The 25,172-nt window shown below is 42.7% G+C and overlaps 1 protein-coding gene across 3 annotated transcripts; it reads right to left on the bottom strand.

The window, feature by feature from the left end:
• LOC118792168 (beta/gamma crystallin domain-containing protein 1-like) lies at nucleotides 1-24,162 on the bottom strand. 3 transcript variants are annotated; one of them, XM_036549918.1, is made up of 22 exons: nucleotides 23,881-24,162; nucleotides 20,950-22,235; nucleotides 17,087-19,985; nucleotides 16,702-16,899; nucleotides 16,256-16,294; nucleotides 15,806-15,924; nucleotides 14,514-14,670; nucleotides 13,348-13,487; nucleotides 12,080-12,206; nucleotides 11,448-11,483; nucleotides 10,575-10,741; nucleotides 10,300-10,426; nucleotides 9,660-9,805; nucleotides 8,009-8,135; nucleotides 6,982-7,011; nucleotides 6,660-6,772; nucleotides 5,762-5,894; nucleotides 5,208-5,347; nucleotides 4,487-4,610; nucleotides 4,001-4,159; nucleotides 3,554-3,716; nucleotides 1-556 (listed from the first exon to the last, which is right to left on the bottom strand). In XM_036549918.1, exons 1-22 carry the CDS (start codon nucleotides 23,896-23,898, stop codon nucleotides 468-470), a joined length of 6,537 nt encoding a protein of 2,178 aa, XP_036405811.1. In that variant the 5' UTR covers nucleotides 23,899-24,162; the 3' UTR covers nucleotides 1-467. The 3 variants fall into 3 exon arrangements, with proteins under 3 accessions (XP_036405811.1, XP_036405810.1, XP_036405812.1); XM_036549917.1 differs by lacking the exon at nucleotides 23,881-24,162 and adding an exon at nucleotides 22,883-23,141; XM_036549919.1 differs by lacking the exon at nucleotides 23,881-24,162 and adding an exon at nucleotides 22,468-22,535.
• Between the last annotated feature and the right edge of the window lie 1,010 nt (nucleotides 24,163-25,172).

Here is a 25,172-nt window from a genome sequence, read left to right as displayed (position 1 = left end):
TCTAAAGAATAGAAATAATGATTTCCATGGGACGTACATGGTGTGTGTTCACAGGGAATATTGTGTTATTCTAAAAACCACAATGGGGTTGCTTGGTAAAAGGAACAAGTCACAGGGACAAACTGTTTTGATTTAAAATGTAACAGCCTTCTTTTTATATCATAATAGAAATGTATATACAAAGGACAAAATTGAAACAAGACTTTTTTTTAGATTTTTCAAAAATCTGTCGGTCAAAAACATGGAATTGTACACCTGAGGGTAATACACAGTATGAAAAACTGAACTTTCACGTTCATGGATGTTATCCATGAGCGTTATCCGAGAAAACACTCTTTAGGATTTAGGACAGTTTATCTTTCCTGAGCCATCAGTGTGGGTTTTCTGGAGGGAGCATGTTCATCAATACACATTGGATTCTGCTGGGACACTGCAGGGACCATAGAGGAGCTTCTTTCCGCCCATCCTCACAGGATCTCCACAAGCCATCTCTGGTTCAGTTTGTTTTCATCAAACTCATTGAGAATCACCAGGTTCTTGTCATACAGTTGACCTCCTTTTGAGAGAGAAAACAAATGGCTCATGATATGTTAATATCATAACAATAACTGTCCATTCAGTCAAATGTAAGAAAGCTGTTTTATGTCAAATTGAAGCAAGCTTAGTATCTAATATCCCTGCTCAATCTCAGGTAAAGCAGGGCTTTGAGTGCACTTCATCAGAAAGCCACATGGTGGTGCTAAAGAAGAGGAACAGAAACCTGACCTGTCGCTTTCAGTGACTGGCCTCCATGTAACTTTAACAAGCACAATTTTATATTAAAACAATATTACATGAAGGTACTTCACATGAAATATTGGACGTAGTGTTATGCATATTCACATAAGGAAACAATTCACAATGAAAAGCTTTGTAGGTCTTTTCAGGTTTTACTTGATGTGACAGCAGTGAATAGGCATTCTGAAGTGTGATATTAGTTGTCCTGAAATACTTTAGTCATTTACTTTTCCGCAATGTAGCATAGTGGTTAAGGAGCAGGACTTGTAACCAAAAGGTTACTGGTTCAATTCCCCACTGGGACAAAGCTGTTGTACCTTGAGCAAGGTACTTAACCCAGAGTTGCCTCAGTAAATATCCAGCTGTATAAATGGATAACATTGCAAAAAAACCTTAACTGATGTAAGATGCTCTGGATAAGAGCATCTGCTAAATGCCTGTCATGGAACTTCATATTTTTTCACTTTACTTAATTTCACTGTAATCCTTCTCACTCTGTCTCCATACTCATGATGTACTGAGAAAGAGTCCCCCCTTCTCCCACTTCCAAGCCAAAAAAAGCTAAATAGCATAAGTTTACTGAACTGCAATATATTACATTACATTATTGGCATTCAGCAATACTGTATATATTCAGATTCCACCGAGTAACAAACAGGCATATAAAGGGACACAATATCTACATCTTAGCAGGTTTTTTCAGTCTGTATGCATGCTTTACATTATTGACATTTAGCAGACGCTCTTATCCAGAGCAACTTGCAAATGTTAACTTTTTTACAACAGTGTCCCTCCCAGGCCTGAATGATATAAGATGTGAATTATATTTAAATGACTGTCACACAACAATTTAATGAATAATTCACATTTAGATGTCACAAGCCCATATCAGAATAACAATAACTAGCAGTGGTTCCCCACTGGGATCAGAGTTTTCTCTTTAGACAGAACAGAGAGGAGAGGCGGGTGGGTAATAGGTTTACAAAGAATGTAGCTGATATTGTACCAATCCATTTACTTTAGAGAATACACTGTTCATTTTCATCACATATTTTCTATTTGATGTAAGACATTGCTTTGGTCATTCGTTATTTGGCAGGATAAATGTTAGGGGGGTTAGGCGTGGCAGTGTTGCCTATAGGCAGGTTAGGTTTAGGGTTAGGCGTGGCAGTGTCACCTATAGGTGAGGAATGCACTCAGCAGGCAGTGAGGAGGAGTGTTGGAATTTTACAGCATAGTGCAGGTTGGGTTAGGGTGAGGGTGAGGGTTAGGGCAGGCAGTGAGGAGGAGTGTTGGAGTTTTACAGCATAGTGCAGGTTGGGTGAGGGTGAGGGTGAGGGTGAGGGTTAGGGTTAGGGCAGGCAGTGAGGAGGAGTGTTGGAGTTTTACAGCATAGTGCAGGTTGGGTGAGGGTGAGGGTGAGGGTGAGGGTTAGGGCAGGCAGTGAGGAGGAGTGTTGGAGTTTTACAGCATAGTGCAGGTTGGGTTAGGGTGAGGGTGAGGGTTAGGGTTAGGGCAGGCAGTGAGGAGGAGTGTTGGAGTTTTACAGCATAGTGCAGGTTGGGTTAGGGTGAGGGTGAGGGTGAGGGTTAGGGCAGGCAGTGAGGAGGAGTGTTGGAGTTTTACAGCATAGTGCAGGTTGGGTTAGGGTGAGGGTGAGGGTTAGGGTTAGGGCAGGCAGTGAGGAGGAGTGTTGGAGTTTTACAGCATAGTGCAGGTTGGGTTAGGGTGAGGGTGAGGGTGAGGGTTAGGGCAGGCAGTGAGGAGGAGTGTTGGAGTTTTACAGCATAGTGCAGGTTGGGTTAGGGTGAGGGTGAGGGTGAGGGTTAGGGCAGGCAGTGAGGAGGAGTGTTGGAGTTTTACAGCATAGTGCAGGTTGGGTGAGGGTGAGGGTGAGGGTTAGGGTTAGGGCAGGCAGTGAGGAGGAGTGTTGGAGTTTTACAGCATAGTGCAGGTTGGGTGAGGGTGAGGGTGAGGGTGAGGGTTAGGGTTAGGGCAGGCAGTGAGGAGGAGTGTTGGAGTTTTACAGCATAGTGCAGGTTGGGTTAGGGTGAGGGTGAGGGTTAGGGCAGGCAGTGAGGAGGAGTGTTGGAGTTTTACAGCATAGTGCAGGTTGGGTGAGGGTGAGGGTGAGGGTGAGGGTTAGGGTTAGGGCAGGCAGTGAGGAGGAGTGTTGGAGTTTTACAGCATAGTGCAGGTTGGGTTAGGGTGAGGGTGAGGGTGAGGGTTAGGGCAGGCAGTGAGGAGGAGTGTTGGAGTTTTACAGCATAGTGCAGGTTGGGTTAGGGTGAGGGTGAGGGTTAGGGTTAGGGCAGGCAGTGAGGAAGAGTGTTGGAGTTTTACAGCATAGTGCAGGCTGACAAGGACAGGAGGAAAATAGAAAGAATATGAGAAATGGCGAGCTTAGTTGGGCCGAATGGCCTGTTTTCATCATAATATGTTCTTATGAGTGATGAGGCTCATTTTCATTCTACTGAAGAACCAGCAAAGCTACAATATTTAAATATGTCATGCTGTTGAGAAATTTTTGCCATGTTCACAAAAAACAAGATGGTGGGAATTATGTTTTATATACATGTATATTATATTTGGATTACTGAACTAAACTTTTATCGTTAAAGATTTACTGGATAATCTTAAAACTTCTGCAAGGGGTTAACCAAAGACACTTTCAACCATCACTATTTACTGCTTATAACTGCCAGCCCATTGCATAATATTTGTTACACAGAGGTCCTGTCAAGGTGTAGGAAAAGAGCAGGTGTGGTCAGCTTACCTTTGAGCTCCAGCACCAGGTGGGCTTTCCCACTGCAGTGTATCAGCCCATCCTGAGTGATGCTCCACAGCTGATGCTGCTGCTGAGATGCAGGGCACATGCTGAGCCGATTGCCTGCCATGACAACGCTGCCTGATGTTCCCAAGCAACAGCCCTCCAGCATCTACAGCACAGGGGCAGAGGTCACTGGAGCCGTCACATGACCCTGCCCTGGCTCTGATTCTCACTGGAGCCGTCACATGACCCTGCCCTGGCTCTGATTCTCACTGGAGCCGTCACATGACCCTGCCCTGGCTCTGATTGTGTTGGAGGCTTCAGGTAGCCCCTGCTTGGCCCTGATTTTCCTATACCTGTTACATGACACTATCATGTAACATGACTTATTGGGTCAGATATCATCTCACTCTCTCTCCCCCCCCCCCCCCACTACTGCCATGGTAACAATACCTTTGACCTGAGCATGCCATCCTGGTAGGCCCAGATCTGCTCCACTCCACCTGTCTCCTCTGTTGCCTGGATACGCATCAGTGTGATGTCATCCAAGGCCCCCGTGAGTGACATCAGCAACCCCGCCTCCTTGTTCCGCAGACGAATGCACACCTTTTTCTGTTGAGGTAATAAATACTCACAGATAATGTACTACTTTTTCTTTGCAGAAAGCAAACATAGACATGGACAACAGAGATGCCTGCAATACTGCAGATGTGCAGGCTGCAGAATCCCAGTATGACACACCCACGCATGGCCCTGCAGAGGCCTGTCCCAGCATTAGCATCACTCCAGAACACCATGGTAACCCTTGCACTGTGTGCTACCCTGTGTCTTCCCCATTGCTTTGTTGCCACGGAAATCATTTATTACAATTTTAATATTGCACATTCTACTTCTGCTAGCACTACGAGTAAAATTCTGTGGTAGTGTGTGGCCTTGCACCTGTAAGAGTGGCCGCAGGGATCCGATTCTCTGCCAGCTGCTGAAGGTGTGCCAGTCCCCCACCTCACTGGGCTGCAGCAGGATCTGATGTCCACGATAGTTACACCCCTCATACAGCACCCACCTGCGTGACATATCCACACACACACACACACACACACACACACACACACACACACACACACACACACACACACAGTAAGTCTGAGGTGCTCTGGTACGGACCAGTCTCAGTCTCAGTCTCAGACCTCAGTCTTTGGGCACTGAGCCATGTTTCTTGGCACTTTCCCATTGCGCCAGAGGCAGGAATCTCTCAGTCCCCAGAGAAGAGGGGAGTTAGTATGACCTGTGGGAATCTGACACATCACTGTCAGGTTCCCATCCATTCTGAGCCCTACTAGTGAATCTAAATTTATGGGGAGTCTTGACCCTGCCCTCTTTTGTCAATGGTCCAAGAGACAAAAAACCAAAGACTCTTAACAATTAGCAATGTATCAGACATTTAGGTCAGCAGTTTGGTCACTTAGGGACCTGGAAAATCTCAGCTCTATGAGGTTTCTTATGTATGAGGCCTTGGAAGAATGTTTTCTCCAGAAAGAAAATGGACTGAAAAGAGTTAACTGCTTTAAACATGGAGTTTGGGTTGCTGTGAACTCCACTGTGAGCTGACATAAAGTAGGAGAAAAGAGGGGAAATGTCTTCTCTGTGTTGGTTTACTTACATTCCTCCTTCCACCAGTACTGATTGGATCCTGCTGTCACATCCTGTCAGCTGCAGGTTCACTACCCCTGCCCTGAGAACCATCCTCTTTCCTCTGAAGCTGGGCTTAGAGAAGAGGGTGATGGAGGGAAGAGAAAACTCCTGATGGAGAGAGAGGTGGAGAATTTAAGGTAATAAAATTGCTGCACCTCTTTCCTGCAGTTTTTTGATGATGTGAAGATGCTTTTCTCTCATTTTATTTCCTGGTAGTTTGCAGACTCATCAGTGGTGATCAGTGAGAGTAACTTAGACTGATGTAATCCATTAATCCATTTTAAATGAATTGCACAAGGTAATGCGTTAAGACTGACTGCCCTAATACCTCATCTGTTTGGTCATGAAATCTTGCAAGCCACTCTAGGTCATACCTTACTTTCTTTTCATGACTGACTTAGTGCAAGTCAGAAAAAAAATCAGGCACTGTAACACACCAAATTAGCAGACCAACAAGTTAAAAGAGGATTAGAAAGTAAGCCACATCAAGAAAAGGCTCTGAGGAGTTGTATCTGTACTCACAAAGCCTGCGGTCTGCAGGGAGCGAATGGCAGAGCTGGGGTGCAGGCACCCCATGGCCCGTAGGGTAGGGTAGTCCCCCTCCTCCAGGACATACATGTGATCAGTGAACTGCAGGCCTTCAAACCCCAGCCAGCTGAAACAGCGCACAGGCCTGTGCTGTTATTCTCTCTGGTAACATCAGTCTTCACAGTTAATCTCAGTGTGTGAACAGTCATAATTCCATGAGTTCTGCGGTTTCATTGTTTTCAGTAATGGGCAGTATTTTCCCCTCCCAGTAACATGTCTTAATCTGATCAGCATTACAGTGTAACTCAGCCTTTGTCCAATGTCAATTTATGTGTTATGCTTGTAAATGTAATTTCTATACTTAGTACTTTATCTTGACAATGACCATCATTGAAAACAAGCCTGTCTTTCAAAAATGCAAAATCTATGAATGGAAAATGGAACGTTAAACTATTTTGTTTGAAAAATACATAGAAACCATATAGGTCATTCAAATGAACTGTGTCCAGATGTGCCAATCTTCATTCATAGGCATACTAAAAATGTACACTGGGATCCTTAACTGGGCTAATGAAATTGCTATGAAAAATATGTTATTTGATTACAATGGTTTGTCTGCACAATGGTTTGGTGTTGATCAAATAAGCTTTGGCCTATAGCCTATCCAATGTAGTCTGCCCAGCTGGTAAACAGCAGAATTAATATTGAACATAAATTAAAATGACTTGCTGAAAATCTGACCTAGATCTTAATTTGGGAGAAGAGAGAAAGACAGCAACAGGGAATAGAAAGACTGGTGAGGCAGAGAAACAGAAGGAGAGGGACCGATAGGGAGGGAGAGAGAGACAGAGACAGAGGTGGAAAAACAAGTGCAACAGCCCTGCTAACCCACCTGCCCGAGCGCACTTTGCAGGAACCCAGAGAAAAACCCTCTGGCAGCATTGGTATGCTGTGTTCCAGAGAAAGGACATCACCCTGGAAGCCTTGTTCTGAGAACAGCTGGACCTGAGGCACACAATCAAAGATTTATCACTTCAATCTAACATCAGCAGCTTTCTCTGTGCGTGGCACTGCACTGCTGTGACAGTGGAGTGTGAGTGTGAGTGTGAGTGTGAGGTACTCTGATGTGTACAGCCATACTGGTGGGGGCATCACAGAGCCCCCTTATTCATGCTGTAGAATACAAACAGGACAATAAAAAGTGACTCACTGACCTTAAAATTGACTTCACCTCTGAGGTCATCCTAAAGGACATTGTATAAGAGAAGATGAGAACAAGTATCAAGGAAATTCACGGCAGATCTGAAGACAATGTTTCACCAAACTGGCTTTAAAAGAATTTTTAACCAAATTGGTAAGGTGGCTCCTGGTTTTGCATTGTTGAGGGGATTTCATTAAACAGATACTGACTGTGGTCATGTGGTGCTCTTATTTTTCATTGTTTCAAATTCCCCATTGAGAACTGTGTTTTTGGGATGATGCCACTGTACTTTTGCCCTATATTTTCATACAAGTTGTCTTCCCGATAGTCAATGTGTGATACCTCTAATTGTAAAAGCACATTTTTATAGACCAAATTCAGAATATTTTTCATAGCTTGTTTTAGTAAATTAGCCTTTACCTGGTTGATGCTATACCCTCTTAGAGTAGTTTAACTTATGACACTTAGGGCTGAACTACCCAGTTTAGACTACATCATTTAGTAGCCACATCAAAAAGTGGGCTGAAAATTGAGTGGGTGAAAATTCCTAAATCAAGAATAGAAACTCTTTTTGTAGCCAGACTCTTAGCTGGCTACAAAAAGTGTCTGAAAGCTGTGATATCTGCCAAAGGGGGTGTTACTAAGTACTGACTTAGAAGGGTATCCACACTTTTGCACATGCCCACAATTACTTTTTTTTCAATTTTTTTAAATTCATGAAATCAAAAATAACAGTACATTAACATTTGCAGAAAATGCCATTTTTAATCTGTGTTTGCTGCAGAGGTTGTGTTTACTACTTTTCACTTCAAAAATCAACAAAATATGTAATTTGGCCAGGGGTGCCCAAACTTTTGCATACAACTGTTATTTGTGTGATTTCATTATCTCAATCTTTGTAAAACAACACAAAGGTTTTCACATTACAATGAAACACAAAATGACAGCTTTCTATGCCAGTAACAGAACTATAGGAATGAGACATTGTAGACACAAAATAAACAATAAAATAAAATAAAACATAAAAATAAACTATTCACCAGGAGTACAGGCAGGAGTGAGGAGAGGGTGAAGTCCTGCCCGCCCCAGTCCTCTGGGCTGCTGTACTGGCCTTTTTCCAGAATGCACACCTCTCCAGAAAAGCCTGCATTTTCAAAAGCCACCCACCTGTGCACATGATAGAAGACAGGTTTATTACTGGATATAAAAGGAGAGAGAAGGCTCAGGGACAACATTTGCCCTCTTAACAACACAATTAAAACCAGGATGGGATTTGGTAGGTGTAACTCTGACACAGTACAAAATAACTTGTGAGGATCCTGCCTCTGAGTTTGTCTTTAAAGACACTAGGGAGACAGAGACAGACAGAGAGAAAATGAATAATAAAAAACACTAGAGGACCTTAGTCAATTCTCCTTCCTGCTTCATCCCCTATAACACCTTCCCCAACCTGAGCAAAGAAAATAACATTGCAGGTTATCATCTCTGACCCACAAGGGGTTACCTGCATTTTTTCTTAATGATTTATGAATGTGTTTGTCCCCAGACAAGCTGCTACCTGCAAAACCGAGTCCACAGGCCAAACCACTGAGGCTGGAAAGGACTTCAGGCCTAATCCACTCAAGAGTAAGGCCACACAGAGTCACTGCACAGCTATGCAGTCAATAGTGGTTAAAATCAGAGACTGTTCTCCCCAAGTACAACCAGGGAAACTATGTGTATCATTCATGAAACATTTTTCAATCATCTGTGTTAATGCTGCCCACCTGCTGTGTGCTTCTAGCCAAACATCTTCCCTGGGTCTGACTTTCAAATACTTATTAACTTTAAAAAAAACAAAGACTTTAAAATTAATGGCAAACCCCAGTGTACTGTCCTAGATAACTCAGTCCCCAGATACATTTGGAAGAGACTGACAGCCTAGATATCAATGGCCATGAAAAAAATGCCAAATATGCAGCTACAGACCTTAAAAATACAGCTTCCTGCCATGAAATATACTCCTGACTACAGCCAACCAAACAAGACTGCCGGTATGACCACAGACAAAACCTGTTTAGAGGATACGGGCCTTTAATCTAGATTGCTGTGTATCCCTCCCAGCTTTGGCAAAGCTCCACTGAACCAAGTGCTGATCCAACTGAGGGCCTCCTAGACATGCTGAGATTACTCCTGCTGTCATGCTAGTTCCCTCTGGCACAGGGCGTGTAGCTGTCACATGACTGACTGACTGAGGAAACGAGAGAAGTGCATCTTGGGAACAGAGATCTTGTCCAGACCTGCTCTGTGGGTGGAGCCATCCCACACAGCACACCTGAGCAGTTAACAGTGCAGAACAAACTTGCATTGATTTGACATGCTGATGGGAACTCATTTCTATCAGAGCTACGCGTAAATATTCTCACACTAGCACAGCAAACTCTGCATGTGGAACTGGCTTGCCTTTCTGACCAATGCATGAGAAACTTGGTTTAAGAATTCCTTTCAAATTCTTTCTTTCAAATTAAGACCAAAGTCCAGCAGGCCAGAGCGGGGAGAAGACAGGAAGCACAGAAGTGGAGGCAGATAGTTAATAAAGGCGAATTCACAGGATGTAGAGGAAAAAACACCTTATTTACTGAATAAAACTCAGAATCACTGGAAGAGGAGACTTCCTAATATATTTGAGTGAGGATACAGGTGGCCACATACACGCCCCCGAGGACATGGATAGACTGCGTCTTCAGCCCAGGCTCCATCTCCCCGATGCTGGTGACTGGTCCAAGGACATCCATGCTGACTCCTTTTTCCCCAAAGTCCCTCTCACTGAACAACTTCAATTGTGGAGACTGAAAGTCCTGCCACAAAATATAAAATGACAACCATTACTGCCTCTGTCCCAGAACAGTAGGAGGTGAGTGACCTCTGAAAGAGGTCATCTGTATGCACAGGCCTGGAGGACAGGAGCTGCTGGTCCTGCCACAGTCTGCTGGGGTGAGGGATTGTCGGAAATGAATGCAAACACTGTCTTCCTGTTTAAGCAGACTGATTAATGAAAGTCTTATTGCAGGCCCTATTTTCATCATATCTGAGCAAAGAAGCTTTATCTTTTGCTTTTTTGGTGTGTCCAGCACTGAGAAGTTCCGTGTGCTTGCAGATATGTTAACATACAATATCAGAGTTCTAAGATCATCATACAGCACAGGTAAATGAAGCTGAGAGACATACCTGCATTATCCTGAGCGGATAACTTGTACCTTTCTGGACGCATATGAATTAGAAGAGTATGCAGACACAGCTTCAGACAAGGCACTAAAACAGCTAGTCCTATTCATGGTGTGGTGATGCTTACAGGTAGGATGGGTCGCAGTGACAGCAGCCGGCCACCCCCCCCTTCCCATTCGCTGCTGTCCGCATACTGTCCCTCCTCTAGCACATACTGGCGCCCCTCAAACCTGGGCTGGCTGTAGCCCACCCAGCTGCAAAGACAGGCAAGGCCACAGATTGAGCTGGTGAAGGCGTGAGGTTACTAACAAGTTTCACACAAAGTCATAAAAGCAGACATAGCTATGTGGGAAAGTTATGTGGGAAAATAAGATTCAGACTTCATATGAGAACAACACTCACAGCCCACCAAGAACTTTAATGGAGCCCACAGAAGTCATTTTATTTGTGTCTGAGGCTGAGATCTTTGCATTTCCATCTTCTGTTTCTTCCTTGTTCCCAAAACCTAACACATCAGCATCGACCTCCATGCACAGTCCTTCGAAATTTGGCCTCTCATATATCAACGCCTGAAACATTCAAAGTCAAAGGTCAAATTAACTGTTCACTGAAGAGAGAAAGAAAACCCAACAGCACATCAGTGAGTCCATAATAACCCTGCACTGTGCTCCAGTTTAGCTGGATAATTAATGCCTTATAAGAGACCATAATGAAGGAGAAAGATGATAAACTGGCAGGCACAGGTATCCCATAGTGCCCAAGGAAATGACAATGTTTTATGATTCAAGATTCATTTAAACAGCCATTTCCCCTCATGTACTGAACACATCTAAATCAGGTTTTCATGTCACAGCCAGAAATGCTAAAGAGATAAACCATACCATAAACACTGGTGTTCACTAAAGTTTTCTTCAAGGAGTTTCTTGTAAGAATTGTCCTTATGCTGTCAATATCATAACATAGCCTTTTGATTTAATTAACATAAGATGAACTGATACAGTAATGCAACATTTTAATGTGCAGGAGGTACAGATAGTATATGTGTGCTATGAAGCCTGAAGGTAAACAATGACTTTTTTCCACCCCCACAGTAATTAATCATCATCAGGTAGTTCTTACACTGTTTCTATCCTAGGCAAACTCCTCATTCAATTACTCCTTCTGAAAGGTAAACATAAATTTCCCCAAAATAAACTTTGCGTGGATTCAGAGTTTTCAAGGTCACCCCTCCATGACGAATTAAACTGAGGGAGAAGTAATTAAAATATTATTTACCTTTATCTCACTAGTATTCTCCACAGTTAAACCACCCTGCAAGAGACAGAGATATGCATTTAAAGATTCATATTTCTACACAACTGATTTTTTTCAGGAATGATGAGACTGTGTTAAAGCCATCATTGTTGGACTTTATGTCAAGGATAAAACATAAGAGTCTGTAAAATGCCTAGAGATGCAGGATCATATTTAATCATGCCAATTACAAAATTAAAATGTATCTATTTGCACACCAATCACATGCACATAATAATTGCCATCAACACATTAGCCAGCAAGAACTCAACAAAAATAAGTATGTGACAAAACTGGAAAAACGACAGCGCGGGAGCAGAAGGGAGCCGTGGGAACTGCATGCAGCGCCTCAAGGGAGAAAAGATCTTAACTGAATCTTTTCATTTTCATACCAAAGACATCAGCTAGTGTCAGAGCAAAGGCACTGAAAGAAACATAGAACTGAAAAGGGCATAGAGAAGGGCAGATTAGTGAAGCTAAAGCTTTCTGTAGAAGCTTTCTAAATGAAATTTAGTAATTTAGTAAATGGTTTTCAGACCTCTTTCCTGATAATTTGAAGCTCATGTAGTGTATTCAGTTACATGTTTGCAGGGTTGGGTACATGGTAAGCTCACCATTTTGAGGGGTTTCAGAGATCCCACAAAGGGAGTGTGAAAACCCCAGGCTTCAGGACAGGGGTATTCTCCCACATCCAGCACTGCTAGAAGGCCCTGGTACCCTGGTTGAGTGTACACCAACCACCTAAGAAGCTCCCAAAAGAAGCCCTGGTTAGGATCTGTCCCTCCTAAAATCTTCAGACACATCTTTCACAACAACTTTGCAATTCACTTGGCTAGCTCTGTTAGACACTACCAGACACCATCACTGCTGTTTATTGGCCAGATAAAAATGTGTGTTAATTGTTCTCCACCTTTTGGATCCAATAAATTCAGGAAACCCCCAGCAAACCTACTGCTGTAAAGCCCAGGAAATAAACTTGCACAGCAGACTGTAACCAAGGACTGCACCCTGAGTTACTGAGAAAACCACATGCAAATATTCAGAGGTCAATATTGAAATCGTAATAACCAGATGCAGCCTCTGCTGAATTTCCCTCCATCAGGAGATGTGTGCCTGAATCATTCCTGAAACAAGACTCCTAGAAGACACACACGTTTCAGGATTGCAAGGTAATGGCAATGCCTTACACCAGCGTTTCCCAAACCTCTCCTGGAGGACCCCTTGTCCTGCATGTTTTAGATCTCTCCCTGCTCCAACACAGCTGATTTAAATGATCAGTTTGTTATTAAACAGCTTCAGGAGTTTATAGCGAGTTGATCATTTGAATCAGCTGTGTTGGAGCAGGGATAGATCTAAAACATGCAAGACAAGGGGTCCTCCAGGAGAGGTTTGGGAAACGCTGCCTTACACAGTCAGTACTGACTTTGAGAGGAGAGGTGTTCCTGCTCCCTTTTGCTGGCACAACAATGTTTCCACCATAAAACTGAGAAACAGAACACGCTCAAACGCATGAGCAGACATTCCAGAGTGAGAAGAATAGGACCATAGATGAATAAATTCAGACTGGCTCTTTCCCTGTGAAAACCACAGGAATGATAACTGTCAAGAGATATATTTTCTCCTTCTGAGTTCATGCGCATGCCTTGTTGTTGCCAGAAGAAGGAACATGCTTCACAGCAATCAGCATACAAACTCCCTTTATTGTTCTGTTTTCACATTTTTCTCATATCACTGTCTTTCAGTTAGTTATTTCACAGCAATTATAGTATCTTATTACGCACCACCCGCAAAAATTCTATATAATATTGGTTGCTTTCTACACTTGAGAAAGCACATAAGCTAAACCGAGGCATAATTACACTCCACACTAAGGCTCACTTACACCCCACTGTGGACCTTGATGGATGCTGTGCTCCGTGGAATACCAAATGTACAAATATCTATTGCATCATCGTAGTAGGTAGACTGCCTTCCCAAACCCTGCAGCTCTGTGAACAGGTCAATCTGGGGAATGCTGTAGTCCTGGGGATGAGGGTCAAGGAGAGCAATATCAGAAAAAGATACAAAAGATACAAATCTTTTATTATAATAATAACAATAACAACACATGTTATTTGTAGAACACCTTCTTTCATGGAAAGAAACAAGCAGCCCAATCTGCTTCACAGTGGGGAAAAAGATAACACATTACAAATGAGGGTAAAATACATACAAAAACAATTTATAGATGAAATAGTAAAACAGAAGAAGGGGTAAAATCACCTGGGATTAAATCTTAAAAGCATCTTAAATAAGTGAGAGTTCAATTTAGAATTAAAATCAGCAATGGACGAAGCTTCTCTTATTTTTTCCAAGTAAACTGTTCCATAATTTTGGTGCCTACACAGACAGGAATGTTTCACCACTTCATACAGAAGTTTCAAATCAATTCTGAAACTAACTAGCAACCAACGCAGTGACTGTGAACACCCAGATTGTTTACTTCAAAATCTGCTTCACACCATGGTTCCTCAGATCTCTGATCACTTTTTTCTTATTCTTAGTTCAATAATTAAAACTTTTGTATTGTCGCAATTTTTAATGAACTTGTAATGCCCACAGACCTGTCACAGACCTGTTGTCCCTGTTGCTGGCACTCAGCCGTATGCTTGAGACCCTGCCTGGCCAAGCCACTCAAGAGCCATCTTATCTCAGTTTAACTGAAGGCAGGTTCAAAACATCCAGGATTTTACATTTATACATTTTTCTAAGGCACTCAGTTTTTATCCTTAGATGACACAGCAATGATCAATTGTGTATCATCTGCACAACTATGAAAATTAACACCATGACCACAAAGAGGGAACATAAAGGAAAGAAAAGCAGATGAAAGATGGATCCCTATGGGTGCCCTTATGTAATGTCAGATTTTTTTAGATTCAGTCTGCAAGGACACCAGAAGAAAGAGAGATTTTCTGGCTATTACAGTCACAAAAGATGTTACAGATTTGACACAATTAAGCTCTTAGCTCCAGAGCAGTGTAAACAGAAGTGAGAAAGGACACTCACTCTCACTGCAAGCCGGACAGAGCCGATCACTATGGGAGCTGTGGACACAAACTGCCCAGGCTCCTGTCCCTCTGCCCACACATTCCCGAGCTCCGTGAAGCCTTCTTCCAGGGGAACACAGCGGCCCTCGAACTGCGGCTTCTCATACAGCAGCCAGCTGGGGGCAGCAGAAGGGTTAGGGCTAGAGTGAGGGGTGGCAGCTCTCTATATGTGGTCTCCAGCATCACGGTCCGACACAGCGCTGTCACTGTAAGCTGAGCCTGAAGCACATGAGCTTCTCAATAAGAGCACAGTACATGTGAAAAATTTACAATTACAAAACCACGGAGTAGGTGCAACTTCTGCATACACTTACTGTAATTGCTGTAATTATTTTATTATATTAATTAATTGCTTACAACAATAAAATCTTTGCAAGAGATGAACCAACCAACCCAGAATTCTTCCAAAATTCTCAGATGTTCTATAATATTACTCTATGAGATACAATTTAGACTTTTACAGCAAAAAAATCTCTTTTCTGATTTGGGAGCAAGGTGTCAAGTGCAAGGCTGGCAAAACACTTCAAATGAGCTGAGGGAATTCCTGAACACCACCATTTATCTTTCTATTATCATTATCTTTCACCATTTATTTGACTGTTCCCAGGCTGTTCCTTCTAGCTCTCACAAAATGACCCAAACACACTAAAAATGACAAACAAGTTCAAACAATCCTGAGACTCTGGTTTAGGAACTTTAGCTTGAAAAACAGCCAACAGAGTTTTCATGTGAATCTTGTCTGCATCTTATATTTTGTGTACAGGAAGAACAGAGAGCAGTTCCTTTGTGAATCACACAAGGCAGTCCCCAGCAATACGGAGAAGACCTTTGCAGACAACACCTCAACTAAAGCTGTGGAGGAAATCACTGTTTTCCAATGCTGTAACTGTAATTTTAAATCACTCAAACAGAACCAATTATCTCCTGTCCAACTTTACTTTAACAGTAGTGACTGGAATTTTTCTGTGAAATGGTGCACACAGTTCTCTTGTTCATTCCTTTGGTTAGCGAGGTTGCTCACATTCAAGGCACATGTATTGAGCACTTCCCTTTCTTCCTTTTCTTTTCTACTTTAAATGTCTGGAAAGTTCAGGAAATGTGTAATAAAATTTCATAAAAATTATTCTGCTGAAAAAAACAATTACTTATAAAAATTGAATCAAATCATGATACACTGTTAGGAGTGTAGTGTGAGTGAGATGTGAGTTTGTAATCTTTAGAAAACAAAACAGGTGATACCCTTTGACTTACCATCCTCTCACCACTCGGACAGAGATCACAGGTGACAGTTTCAATGAGGTGGCATCTGGCATGTCTGTGAAGATCTCAAACACCTCACCACCAAACTGAGCATGCTGATGAATGACAATCTGCAGAGGCAGGAGGAGACATGGGGTGGGAACCACCTAATGAGTGACCTCAGTCATCAAATGCATGGCATTGGAATTCTATTTCTACATGGGGATATCAGTCTTTGGCTTCTTCATTTCCCTCATTGCAACATTACACAGCATGATATAAACCTGAACAGTAGAGTTATGCCACTTTTGGAGTGACTGAGGTTCCTCAACACACCCCTACTGAGAGTGCTGTGCTTGCTGTCTGTGTCCATCAATATCAAGTGCCTCTTTGCCCCGGCAAAGAGAAGTAACAGGTAAGAGTTTCACCTCATCAAACAAGGATCTCAGATAATTGGCCCACCTTTCCTGGCCGTTTGTGGAATCCTTTCCTAGGCAGTGACTGTAATAAACACAACACATTTTCCATGTCACTGAATGCACGTTGTGAGCTTTAAGAATTTGCTGGAAACTGTGTAAAATTAGTTATTATGATTGGGTCTTGTTTGGGTCTGGTAACACAGGTGAGTGTCTGGTAACATAACTGAAGTACACTAAGCATCTTAATCCTTTTTGAGCATAAGCACTTCTTCACTATTTAAATATTTCACTTCATCTGATGTATGGATGTAAAGCTACTTCTGGAGCAAGATGCATTTATTTATCGAAGTAATAAGAGCCAGCTCTGGTTGATTACATGCCTGCTTGGTACAGTTTTGGGGGTAAAAGACAAATACAAAAAAAGTCTCAATACTAATTATCTGAAGCTCTGCTAATAACACTGTAAACCATTCAGAGCATTACACTCACTTCACCATGCACTTTTGAAAAACTATGCTGAAGTCCCCGGGCTTCCAACAGGCTGGTTGGGTTGGGCTGAGTTGGGCACTGTTTATCTATCATGTGAACGTCTGCCCCAATCCTCACGTCCATTCCGCCTGGTATAGGAGAACTGAGCTGGTGCATGTGCAGATGAGCACCACTCCTAGCCATCTCCTCAGACTGGATCTGTGTTAGAAAAACAAGTTAATAAGTTAATAAACAGTTAATAAATATGATCAAAAACTAGGACAGCTCTCATGCTTTCCCTTCTACACCAGTTGTGTTTTTGTGGGACTAAGTTTTCCTGCTGGTGAAAGTTTTTCCAATTTTTTGTTCTTATAAAGAGAAGAATAAGAAGAATAAGAAAGACAACCTTCGAGTTCAACAGGTCACTTCCTGGGCCCAGTTCAACTTTCTCCAGCTCTTGTTGAAGGTTTTTCTCCAAGTAATTGGCTGGCTTGACATCTGAGAAGGATGGGATCGGAGATGATGAGGGACCTGGGGCAGCAGGCTGAGCGGTGGAATCCCTGTCCATCCCAGAGTGAGCATGGATAGCTAAAGTCAGAGATGCTGGGAGGGAAGACTCCAGGACCTCACTGGAGGATTCATTATTAGTCAGGGTGGAGTCTGTCTGATCATCAGGCTGCTTTGTCTTGGAGGAGGAGCTCATCAGACTGGAGAAGACAGAGCTCCTTCCCAGGCGTGACTGGACAGGACTGGGCTCATCTCTCTCTGTCTCCTCCCGCTGTTTATCTTGGAGCTTATGTTTCTCCCGGAGGAGTCTGGAGGGAGTCTGGAGAGATTTGAAAAGCATACTCCTCTCTTCAGCACTTGCCCGTTTGGGCTTCAGCTGGCTTTTTGCATCTGTGCTCTGAAGCTTCACCATCATTCCAGGTAATGGGCCTTTCAGTCCTGTATTTTTCCTCAGCCCAAATTGGAATTCCTTTGGATCAAAAGTCTTTTCAAAATGGTCTTCCTTTATGGCTGGCATAGCAAATGGAGGTGAGGGAGCCTTGAGGTGACTGTGCCTTCTCAGAGGCAGGGAGAAAGGTGCCCCCAGCTTCTTAATGTTCTCAATGAAGTCCTTAAACTCATCCGATGTGTCCAAAAGACTGTTCTCACTGATGGAAGAGCTCAGCTCAGTCTTGGAGCTCTTCTGTTTCTGCTTAAAACTCAGGTCCACATCGAGCCAGCTGGAGGGAGCATCTCGCCTAACTGAAAGGCTGTTACGGGGCAGAGGGCTTTTGCTTCCAGGACAGAACTGAGTGACAGGATCTGATACTATTTTTGAACCATTAACTGGGTCAGGGAGAACAAAGGCTTTCTGTTGAGCTGTCTTCGACACAGTGGTAGGATGAAACTCATGTTGAAATGGCACGGCATCTGTTGAGGTACTTCCTGATTGACTTGGCACCTCTTCCCTTGTCTTTGCTTCAATATAAATGCTACTTTGTACAGCGGCAGGAAGTGGTGATGATATGGGTGGTGCAACTGTATGCTCACTTTGCATTGAGCTTCCATTGGATGGCCTCTGTGGCTTTTCCTGTTCCTCCTCCTGTGATTGGCTGGCAGATATAACCTTATTTTTCTGAGTCTTCTCCAAGTGTGCAATGGCAGTTTCTGACTGAAATTCTGATTTCATAGGCTGTCCCACCTCACAGCTCTTTAGTAGAGAGCATGACAATTGCTCGTTGCCTGGTAGAACAATTTCATCTTGATTGTTTTTCAAGTAAGAGGGCTGGGTTTCTGAAAGCAATCTACTTCCTTCTTGAATCACATCAGAAGGGCCCTTCTCTACCAGGCTTCTTGGTTCAGTCGGTGACATTCCTCCTGCAATCTTTGCCACCGCTTCTATCATGTCATGTGCTGGACAGAATACATCTTCAGGTTTCATTACTCTGCTTTTGGGTTTACCTTTACTGATGCTAGGGTCATTTCCGGACAGAACACCAAGCTCTTTTATAGAATTGGGTAATACATTCTTTGGTAGCTGACTCTTAAGCACTTGACTTTGAATACCCCCTCCTTCCGCAGAGTCAGGCAAAGGGGCAGCAGGTGCTTTAATGGCCTTCGATCCTAATTCAGGTAGTGTGCCAAACTTTGGGTCCAGCAGAGGTGCTGTAATTGTCTTTGAATTGTGTTTGGGTTCTGCAATGGTCTCTGATTTTGCCTCAGGTGCTATAACAGTGTTTATGTCAGAAACAATAATCCTGTTTGACTCTACCTCAGGTATTGTAATATCCTTTGATTCTGGCTCAAATTCTGTAATAATCTTAGGTTCCACCTCAGGCACTGTAATAGACTTTGATTTTTGTTTGGGTGTTGTAACAATCTTTGTGTCTGGTTGAGGAGCTGTAACAGTCTTTGAGTCCGGTTCAGATGCAGTAGTAATCTTGGATCCATTGCTGTCCCTGCTGGCGCTCACAGACCTGGTACCCTCCTTACTCTTCCGCCTCTTAGACTTGGAGCCTGACCTGCCAGACCCTTTGTTTGGGGATGCTTCCTTGGATTGATCAGCCCCTGGGGTTTGGTTGGGAGAGCCTAACATCTTCAGTTTGTTAGATGGTTTGGGGGCATTCATAGACAGAGAGAGAAGCAGCATGTCTTTCACAGCGGGGTGCTTTGGTTCAGAGGTCTTTTCACCATGCATCTTCAGATCAGTCGCATCACCTTGGGATACAGATGGCGCTTCCAGTGGTGATGATGTCAATATCTCTTCTGACAATTTCTTTCTGGGGATTCTGCACTTTCCTGTGACAGGGACTTTGCCCAAAGTAGGGATGACGAGAACATCACTAATTTGAGCATTACCTATTGGATTGTCACCAGCAACAGCATCAGTTCTCCCCTCCACCTGGTCCAAAAAGTTCTTCACACATTCCCTGACCTTTGTGCTCTTTGGTTCTAAAGATGATGCTGAGTTTGGTTTGACTGCATCCTTTAACTTCCCTGTCTTATTAAGATGGTCTGACACAACTGCTATCCCATGACCTCTGAACCCTGAACCCCCATCATTAGCACTGTCACTATCAGTCAATTGACGGCTCCTTCCTACTACTCCAGTGTTTGGGAAACCCCTGTTTACTTTCACCGTCCCCTTAGGTTCAAATTTCCTGGGTGACTTTGGGGCTCCATCCACATTCTGTGTGCCACGGTAACTCACGCTGGGCTGCTTAGCTGCCTTTCCCTCAAACAGACTAATCTTATCTGCGATCTTGCTGGTGGCTTGGATGGGCTTGACTTCTTCATTTGCTTGTTTCACATGTGGTGGACTGCATGAAATACAGGCATAAGATGTTAAGGTTATCCATTAGATGTTAAAGACAGTCCATTACTGTCAGATTTATCTACAGACTGATTACACCAAACAATATATGAATATTTATTAACTAATAAGGTGTTGGGTTGCCCTTTGCCTTCAGAACAGCTTCAGTCCTTCTTGGAATGTTGTTATACAAGTTTTGAACTGTTTCTAGGGGGATATTTCACAAATAAGTGTCTAACTGTCCCTGTTGGTGAAACTCAGCTTGTGAAGTTTTTGTTTGGAGTATGCTGTCACGATTCGACACTGTGTCCCATAACAAATGAAATAATTTTCCCATTTCTGTTACTGACTCATGTTGCTTTAGAAACTCATGTATTCACATGTTGAGTTTAAAATCTTTTATAGCAGAAACATATTGGTAATTAGTAGTGACATTAATATGAAACATGTATAGACTCCTTTTTAACTGTGATGTAGTTACTTCCAAATGCAAGTATTTTTCAGTTAATGACTATGTTAATGTTATATATATAAAATGTATAAACTGATGTCTTACAGCTGACACTCCTATTTATCTCCTCATGATCTGATTTGTTTTGCAAAATGCAAAATGCATAATGTCCATTCATTAGTAACATAAATAAAGGTAAATTGCTTTGAGCACTTATGAGGCATCATGTAAGAGTGTGTTTTTTTTTAAACTAAACTTTCAACACTTGAGTTTAATCCCTCAGAATAACGTGCTCCCCTTGCAATCATCAGGTTACAATGGAATGGGTAGATTTTGGGTAATAGAGTGAGTACCAAGAGTACTACTACATGGGAAATGTATGAATATAAACATAAACATAAACATAAAAAGTACCTCAATTTTCATTTGACTGTTCAAATTTTGAATTCAGACCCAGACAACTGGTCTAAATCAACAGGCTCTATCAAGTTAAATGGAAAAATTATAATTTCATACTCACAGTTCTATCTCTGCACTCAGGGTGGGCTTTGTCCTATCGTCATGGTCACCTGAGCTTTTCTTGAAGCCCTCCCCAAAGTGCTCATCCCCCTCTGGGCTTGGGTCTGAGTTTACAATCACCTTCTTAGCGAAGAACTTTTCTGCGTGTGACACCTTTATGCTCCTGCGCTTGGATTCTGGCGTCTCGGTGCGTCGCTCCAGCAGGTCCAGGTTCGCGACTCCACTGGGCTGCTGCTCCTCGGTGGCATGGCCTCCTCCAGCCCCGGGGGTTCTGCTGCAAGCGTCTGACTGGGGGCAAGAGGAAGAGCTTCCTTCTAGAGTACCAGCATCTTCAGCAACAGACACGTATGTTGCATGCACAGGTGAATTTAAGCCCTGGGCACCTGCAGGCTCCTCCCCCAGGTGCAGGATTTCTGGCTCAGATGAGGCCCCCTCTGCAGAGGGGCCTTTCGATGGCGTGCTCTCTCTTGAGCTGCCCCTGTCCCCCTGGGAGTTCTTCCGGGACCGCCTCCTCCCTGAATTTTTCCGTCCCATAGTTACGTTGTCTTCGTCCTCAGCAGAAGATGGCGTGACTCTTGAATGTGACTCAAGAGAATCTCTGATGAGAGTAGCACAATGGTCTTCACCCCCAATGATGGGTCTCAAAGATATCTTTTTGAACTCATTTAACTTGTAACTGGAGGAACCACTTTTGAAAGGTTTTGGTAAGACAGTCTTAGAGATGGCCTGGAAGTGTTTGTTTGCTGTAGTCTGGGTGACGTGCTGACTCCTACTGGCCTCTGTGCCACTGACCTCACTTGTCTCATCCAGGTAAACTTGCAGCCTCTGACTGTTCACTGCACAGTCAGACCCAAACACTGATCCCTTGGCAGCAGAGGGAGAGGAGACAGTGTTCAGATGTTTAGCATTCCTGTCCTCTTTGGGGCTCCCACCTTTGCTGCTGATTGCTCCTACCTCTCGAAGGCTGCTAGTCCCACTCCTGTTGCTATTTGCAGAGTCTGTGTTTCCTCTCTCTGCAGCTGAGCTATTGCCTCTGGCACTGAACTGGCACTGTGTCCGCAGGCCAGACCAACAGACTCCAGCTTGCTTTGCCTCCTCCCCACAGCCCCTTACAGCAGTCTTGAGACCCCCTCTGTCTGAGAGAGGAGGGGTTCTGTCACAAGAAGGGAATATATCCTTGTTTGGGTCAGACAAACATTCAGTCCCAGAGCTGCTCCTTCCTCTGCTAGGACAGAATAAACCTCCACTGTGCTTCAACACTTTGGTCTCCTCTTCTATGCTCTGTGACTGCAGGAGAAAGGAAATTATTATTTTATCCCTTTGAATATGTATCTTTACATATACACAAGAACTACTGAATGTGCAGTAACACAAATCACCTATTTTTTCCATATTATATTTTGAACAAGTCATAACTGCCGTGAATTGTAATACATCAAAACAAGCTCTAAGAAAATGAGCTTATTTTAAGCACTGATGAGACAAAAATGATGATGAGAAAAAAAATTAAAACACTAACCAGTCTTTAGCAAACTTTCCAACCTTTGACTTCCCTCAGAAATTTAAGTGTCTTTAATAAGTGTTTTCAGATAAATGATTTCAAATATGAAATAATCTGCCGAGAGACAGAGGAAAGGTAAAATGCATAACCCGTACAAATACCAACGTCATTTCATCGAGGCAATAAACATCCTAACGCCTGATAAAAATGTTGAAGATAATTACACACAAATTACCCCCATGAATTACACTTATATGCATCGGTATGAAATAGTGCACATCAATGGGTTGCATAACGACACATATGCAAGCACACAGCGCTCCAAAAAACAATACCAGATAAACCCCAAACAAATAACTCCAGCAGGGGTTTACGGTACATTTCAGATAGGTTTAAGAGATATACAATTAAATTATATAAAAAATGTACTCACAATAATCTCCAAACTTTTTCGTTCAGCTGCTTTGAGCAGAGCATCGCACGTCATTTATCTTCCAAAAGTTGACGGTATTTCCAGGCTGATTTCTTATTCCAGACAGGCATGTTATAACGCAATACTTTATTGCTGAAGAGCACAAATTGGTCTTAAAGTGTCGCAACACGATGTCTGTTTGAGCGATATTAAGTTCACCATCTCCGCACGGAAGACACATTCAGTGTAATTTGAGCCCTGTACGCAGGACGGATTCGTTACCTTCTGCAGAGAGGCGCGTTCCTGAAGCCTCGCGCCTAAATACCAGGTAAGCATACCTGGGTAATGACGTTGCAGTACTGGCAGAGTGTTTGAATTCTCGCGAGGCTTGACTGCGCTACAGCATTGGCTTGCGAGGTTCGTGTCCATTTGCGGTATTTCCAGACCACTGCGTAATCATGATACTGATACTAAATAATTATTTTGTAATTAATTAAATCAGCGCAATTAATTGAAAACTCATATGGCAACATTCTAGACTGCAAACTAGAATTTTAAGATCGAAACCTGCATTTAGATTATATATTTTTTATTTATTAACTAAATATCCATTTGAGGACAAATAGACGTATGGATGTCAAAACCACAAGTAGGGAAATCTGCCTGACAGAGACAGCAAGAACTGTGCTGTTGCTGTTTGTATAACTGAAAATCTAAGCCCATACCAAAACCTGACTTGCAAGCCCAGAAGCACACACCATAGTAGTAATTTAGTTTAACCACATTCCCTTTAGAAAAGCAAACAGAAAGAAATGCTGTATGACATATGAAATAGCACCAGAGCTTCTAAAAACATTTGGCAAAAAAAACTGTAAATACTTCTTGTGAACTTTAGATTCCACACCCTGTTCCTGTTTTCACAAGTTCAAACATGATGAACAGAAACTGTTAGGTACTTCAGCCCTGATCATAACAGCGTGTAATTATAAAATAAACCAGAACACAAAACGCACTCTTACCATGATTGCTGCTGACATGTAACCCCTTGGATAACTCCTGGAAATAAGTCAAATGCAAACCACCAGGAATCCAGGCGGGAGGTGCAGGTGGACGACCTGTTGAGAAAGTTCTCACACTCCTGCCACTCCCTTTCACATTTTAGATCCTCAGGTACTTGTGATTCTAATTCAAAAATGTCTCAGTGTCCACCACCTCATAACAGTTGAATTAAATCAATTACACACATTCAGCCCTTACAGCTGAGAGGGTTCATGTCCTGACGAAACAGTGGGATCCTTGCTACAGGGCTGCAACACAGTGACACAGCAGATACAAAGGCTGTTGTGCAAGAGTTGTCTTCAGTCAACATGTGCAAACACACTCTTAAATTATTCATTCACAGCAGGTGCAGAAGGAACCCCCCCAATCAACCACACCTTTACTTATATTAACAGTATAACAGCCACACTTTGAAGAGAAACATATACTTCAAATAGCATATGAATATGGTCATCTTAGGAAGTGTGCATGTAGTATGTGTAATGTAACAAATATATAAACATTTCATAGAACTGTCAGTATTGGAGAATGAACAAAGAAACAGCCATCCAGCCAAAATCAATGAGAATTCTGTGTTAAACCTGATTCACTTGTGTATTTAACTAGCAATTCCAGGAAAAATCAGTTAGGGAATGTCCTTCAATGTCATGACACTAAAGTAACCAGCCAGCAATAGAGTAGAAACAAATCAGAATTTTTTCAGCATCTAACTCTGCTTTAGAAGAGAACCAACCACTTATTTTCTAACTGTTTAGGGAACTAAGTGGCACGGTTTGAAATGAAGTAAATTCTATTATAATTACATATAATGAGCAGAAAGGAATGTGGAATGTTCACTTTCTAAACAGTAACCTTGCATCTTAGGAAATGGTCACAGTCACGCACATTCCATACCACAAAAAACAAAAATGAATCTAACCAGGATGAGACCTTTACTCCACCCCCAAACATTACATCCACTTTCCAGGTGGAGGGACTGGTTCAGTTTGTGACTGTCAGCAGAGCTCTGACCTTAGATCAGTGTGAAAGTGAAAGAGAGAGGGAGGGATGGAGAGTGACAAAAAAGTGAGAAAAGGAGCTGACTAATGTGATGTTGCATCTTATAGGTACAAAGCAGATGCTATCTCACAAGCACATAAATAACTTACAGGGATTGATGCCTTTTTGCTTGTGAATCCACATTAGTTTTCTGCTAAAAATGTAAAAGGACTCTACATTAGTCCCTTTGAGTGTTATTTCTGGTCTCTATTTG

The sequence above is a fragment of the Megalops cyprinoides genome, chromosome 17, assembly GCF_013368585.1.
Source record: "Megalops cyprinoides isolate fMegCyp1 chromosome 17, fMegCyp1.pri, whole genome shotgun sequence".
NCBI classification, from domain to species: domain Eukaryota; kingdom Metazoa; phylum Chordata; class Actinopteri; order Elopiformes; family Megalopidae; genus Megalops; species Megalops cyprinoides.
Note: the sequence above shows the minus strand (reverse complement) of the source record. Positions and strands in the feature narration are given on the sequence as shown.

Excerpts from the sequence above, each read along its gene's own strand:
- LOC118792168 (XM_036549917.1), bottom strand. The coding sequence starts at position 22,936 with ATGACGTGCGATGCTCTGCTCAAAGCAGCTGAACGAAAAAGTTTGGAG. Across the intron at positions 10,742-11,447 it reads AGAATACTAGTGAGATAAAG|GCGTTGATATATGAGAGGCC; the intron begins GTAAATAATATT and ends TGAATGTTTCAG. Across the intron at positions 4,611-5,207 it reads GTACTGGTGGAAGGAGGAAT|GTGGGTGCTGTATGAGGGGT; the intron begins GTAAGTAAACCA and ends TATGTCACGCAG.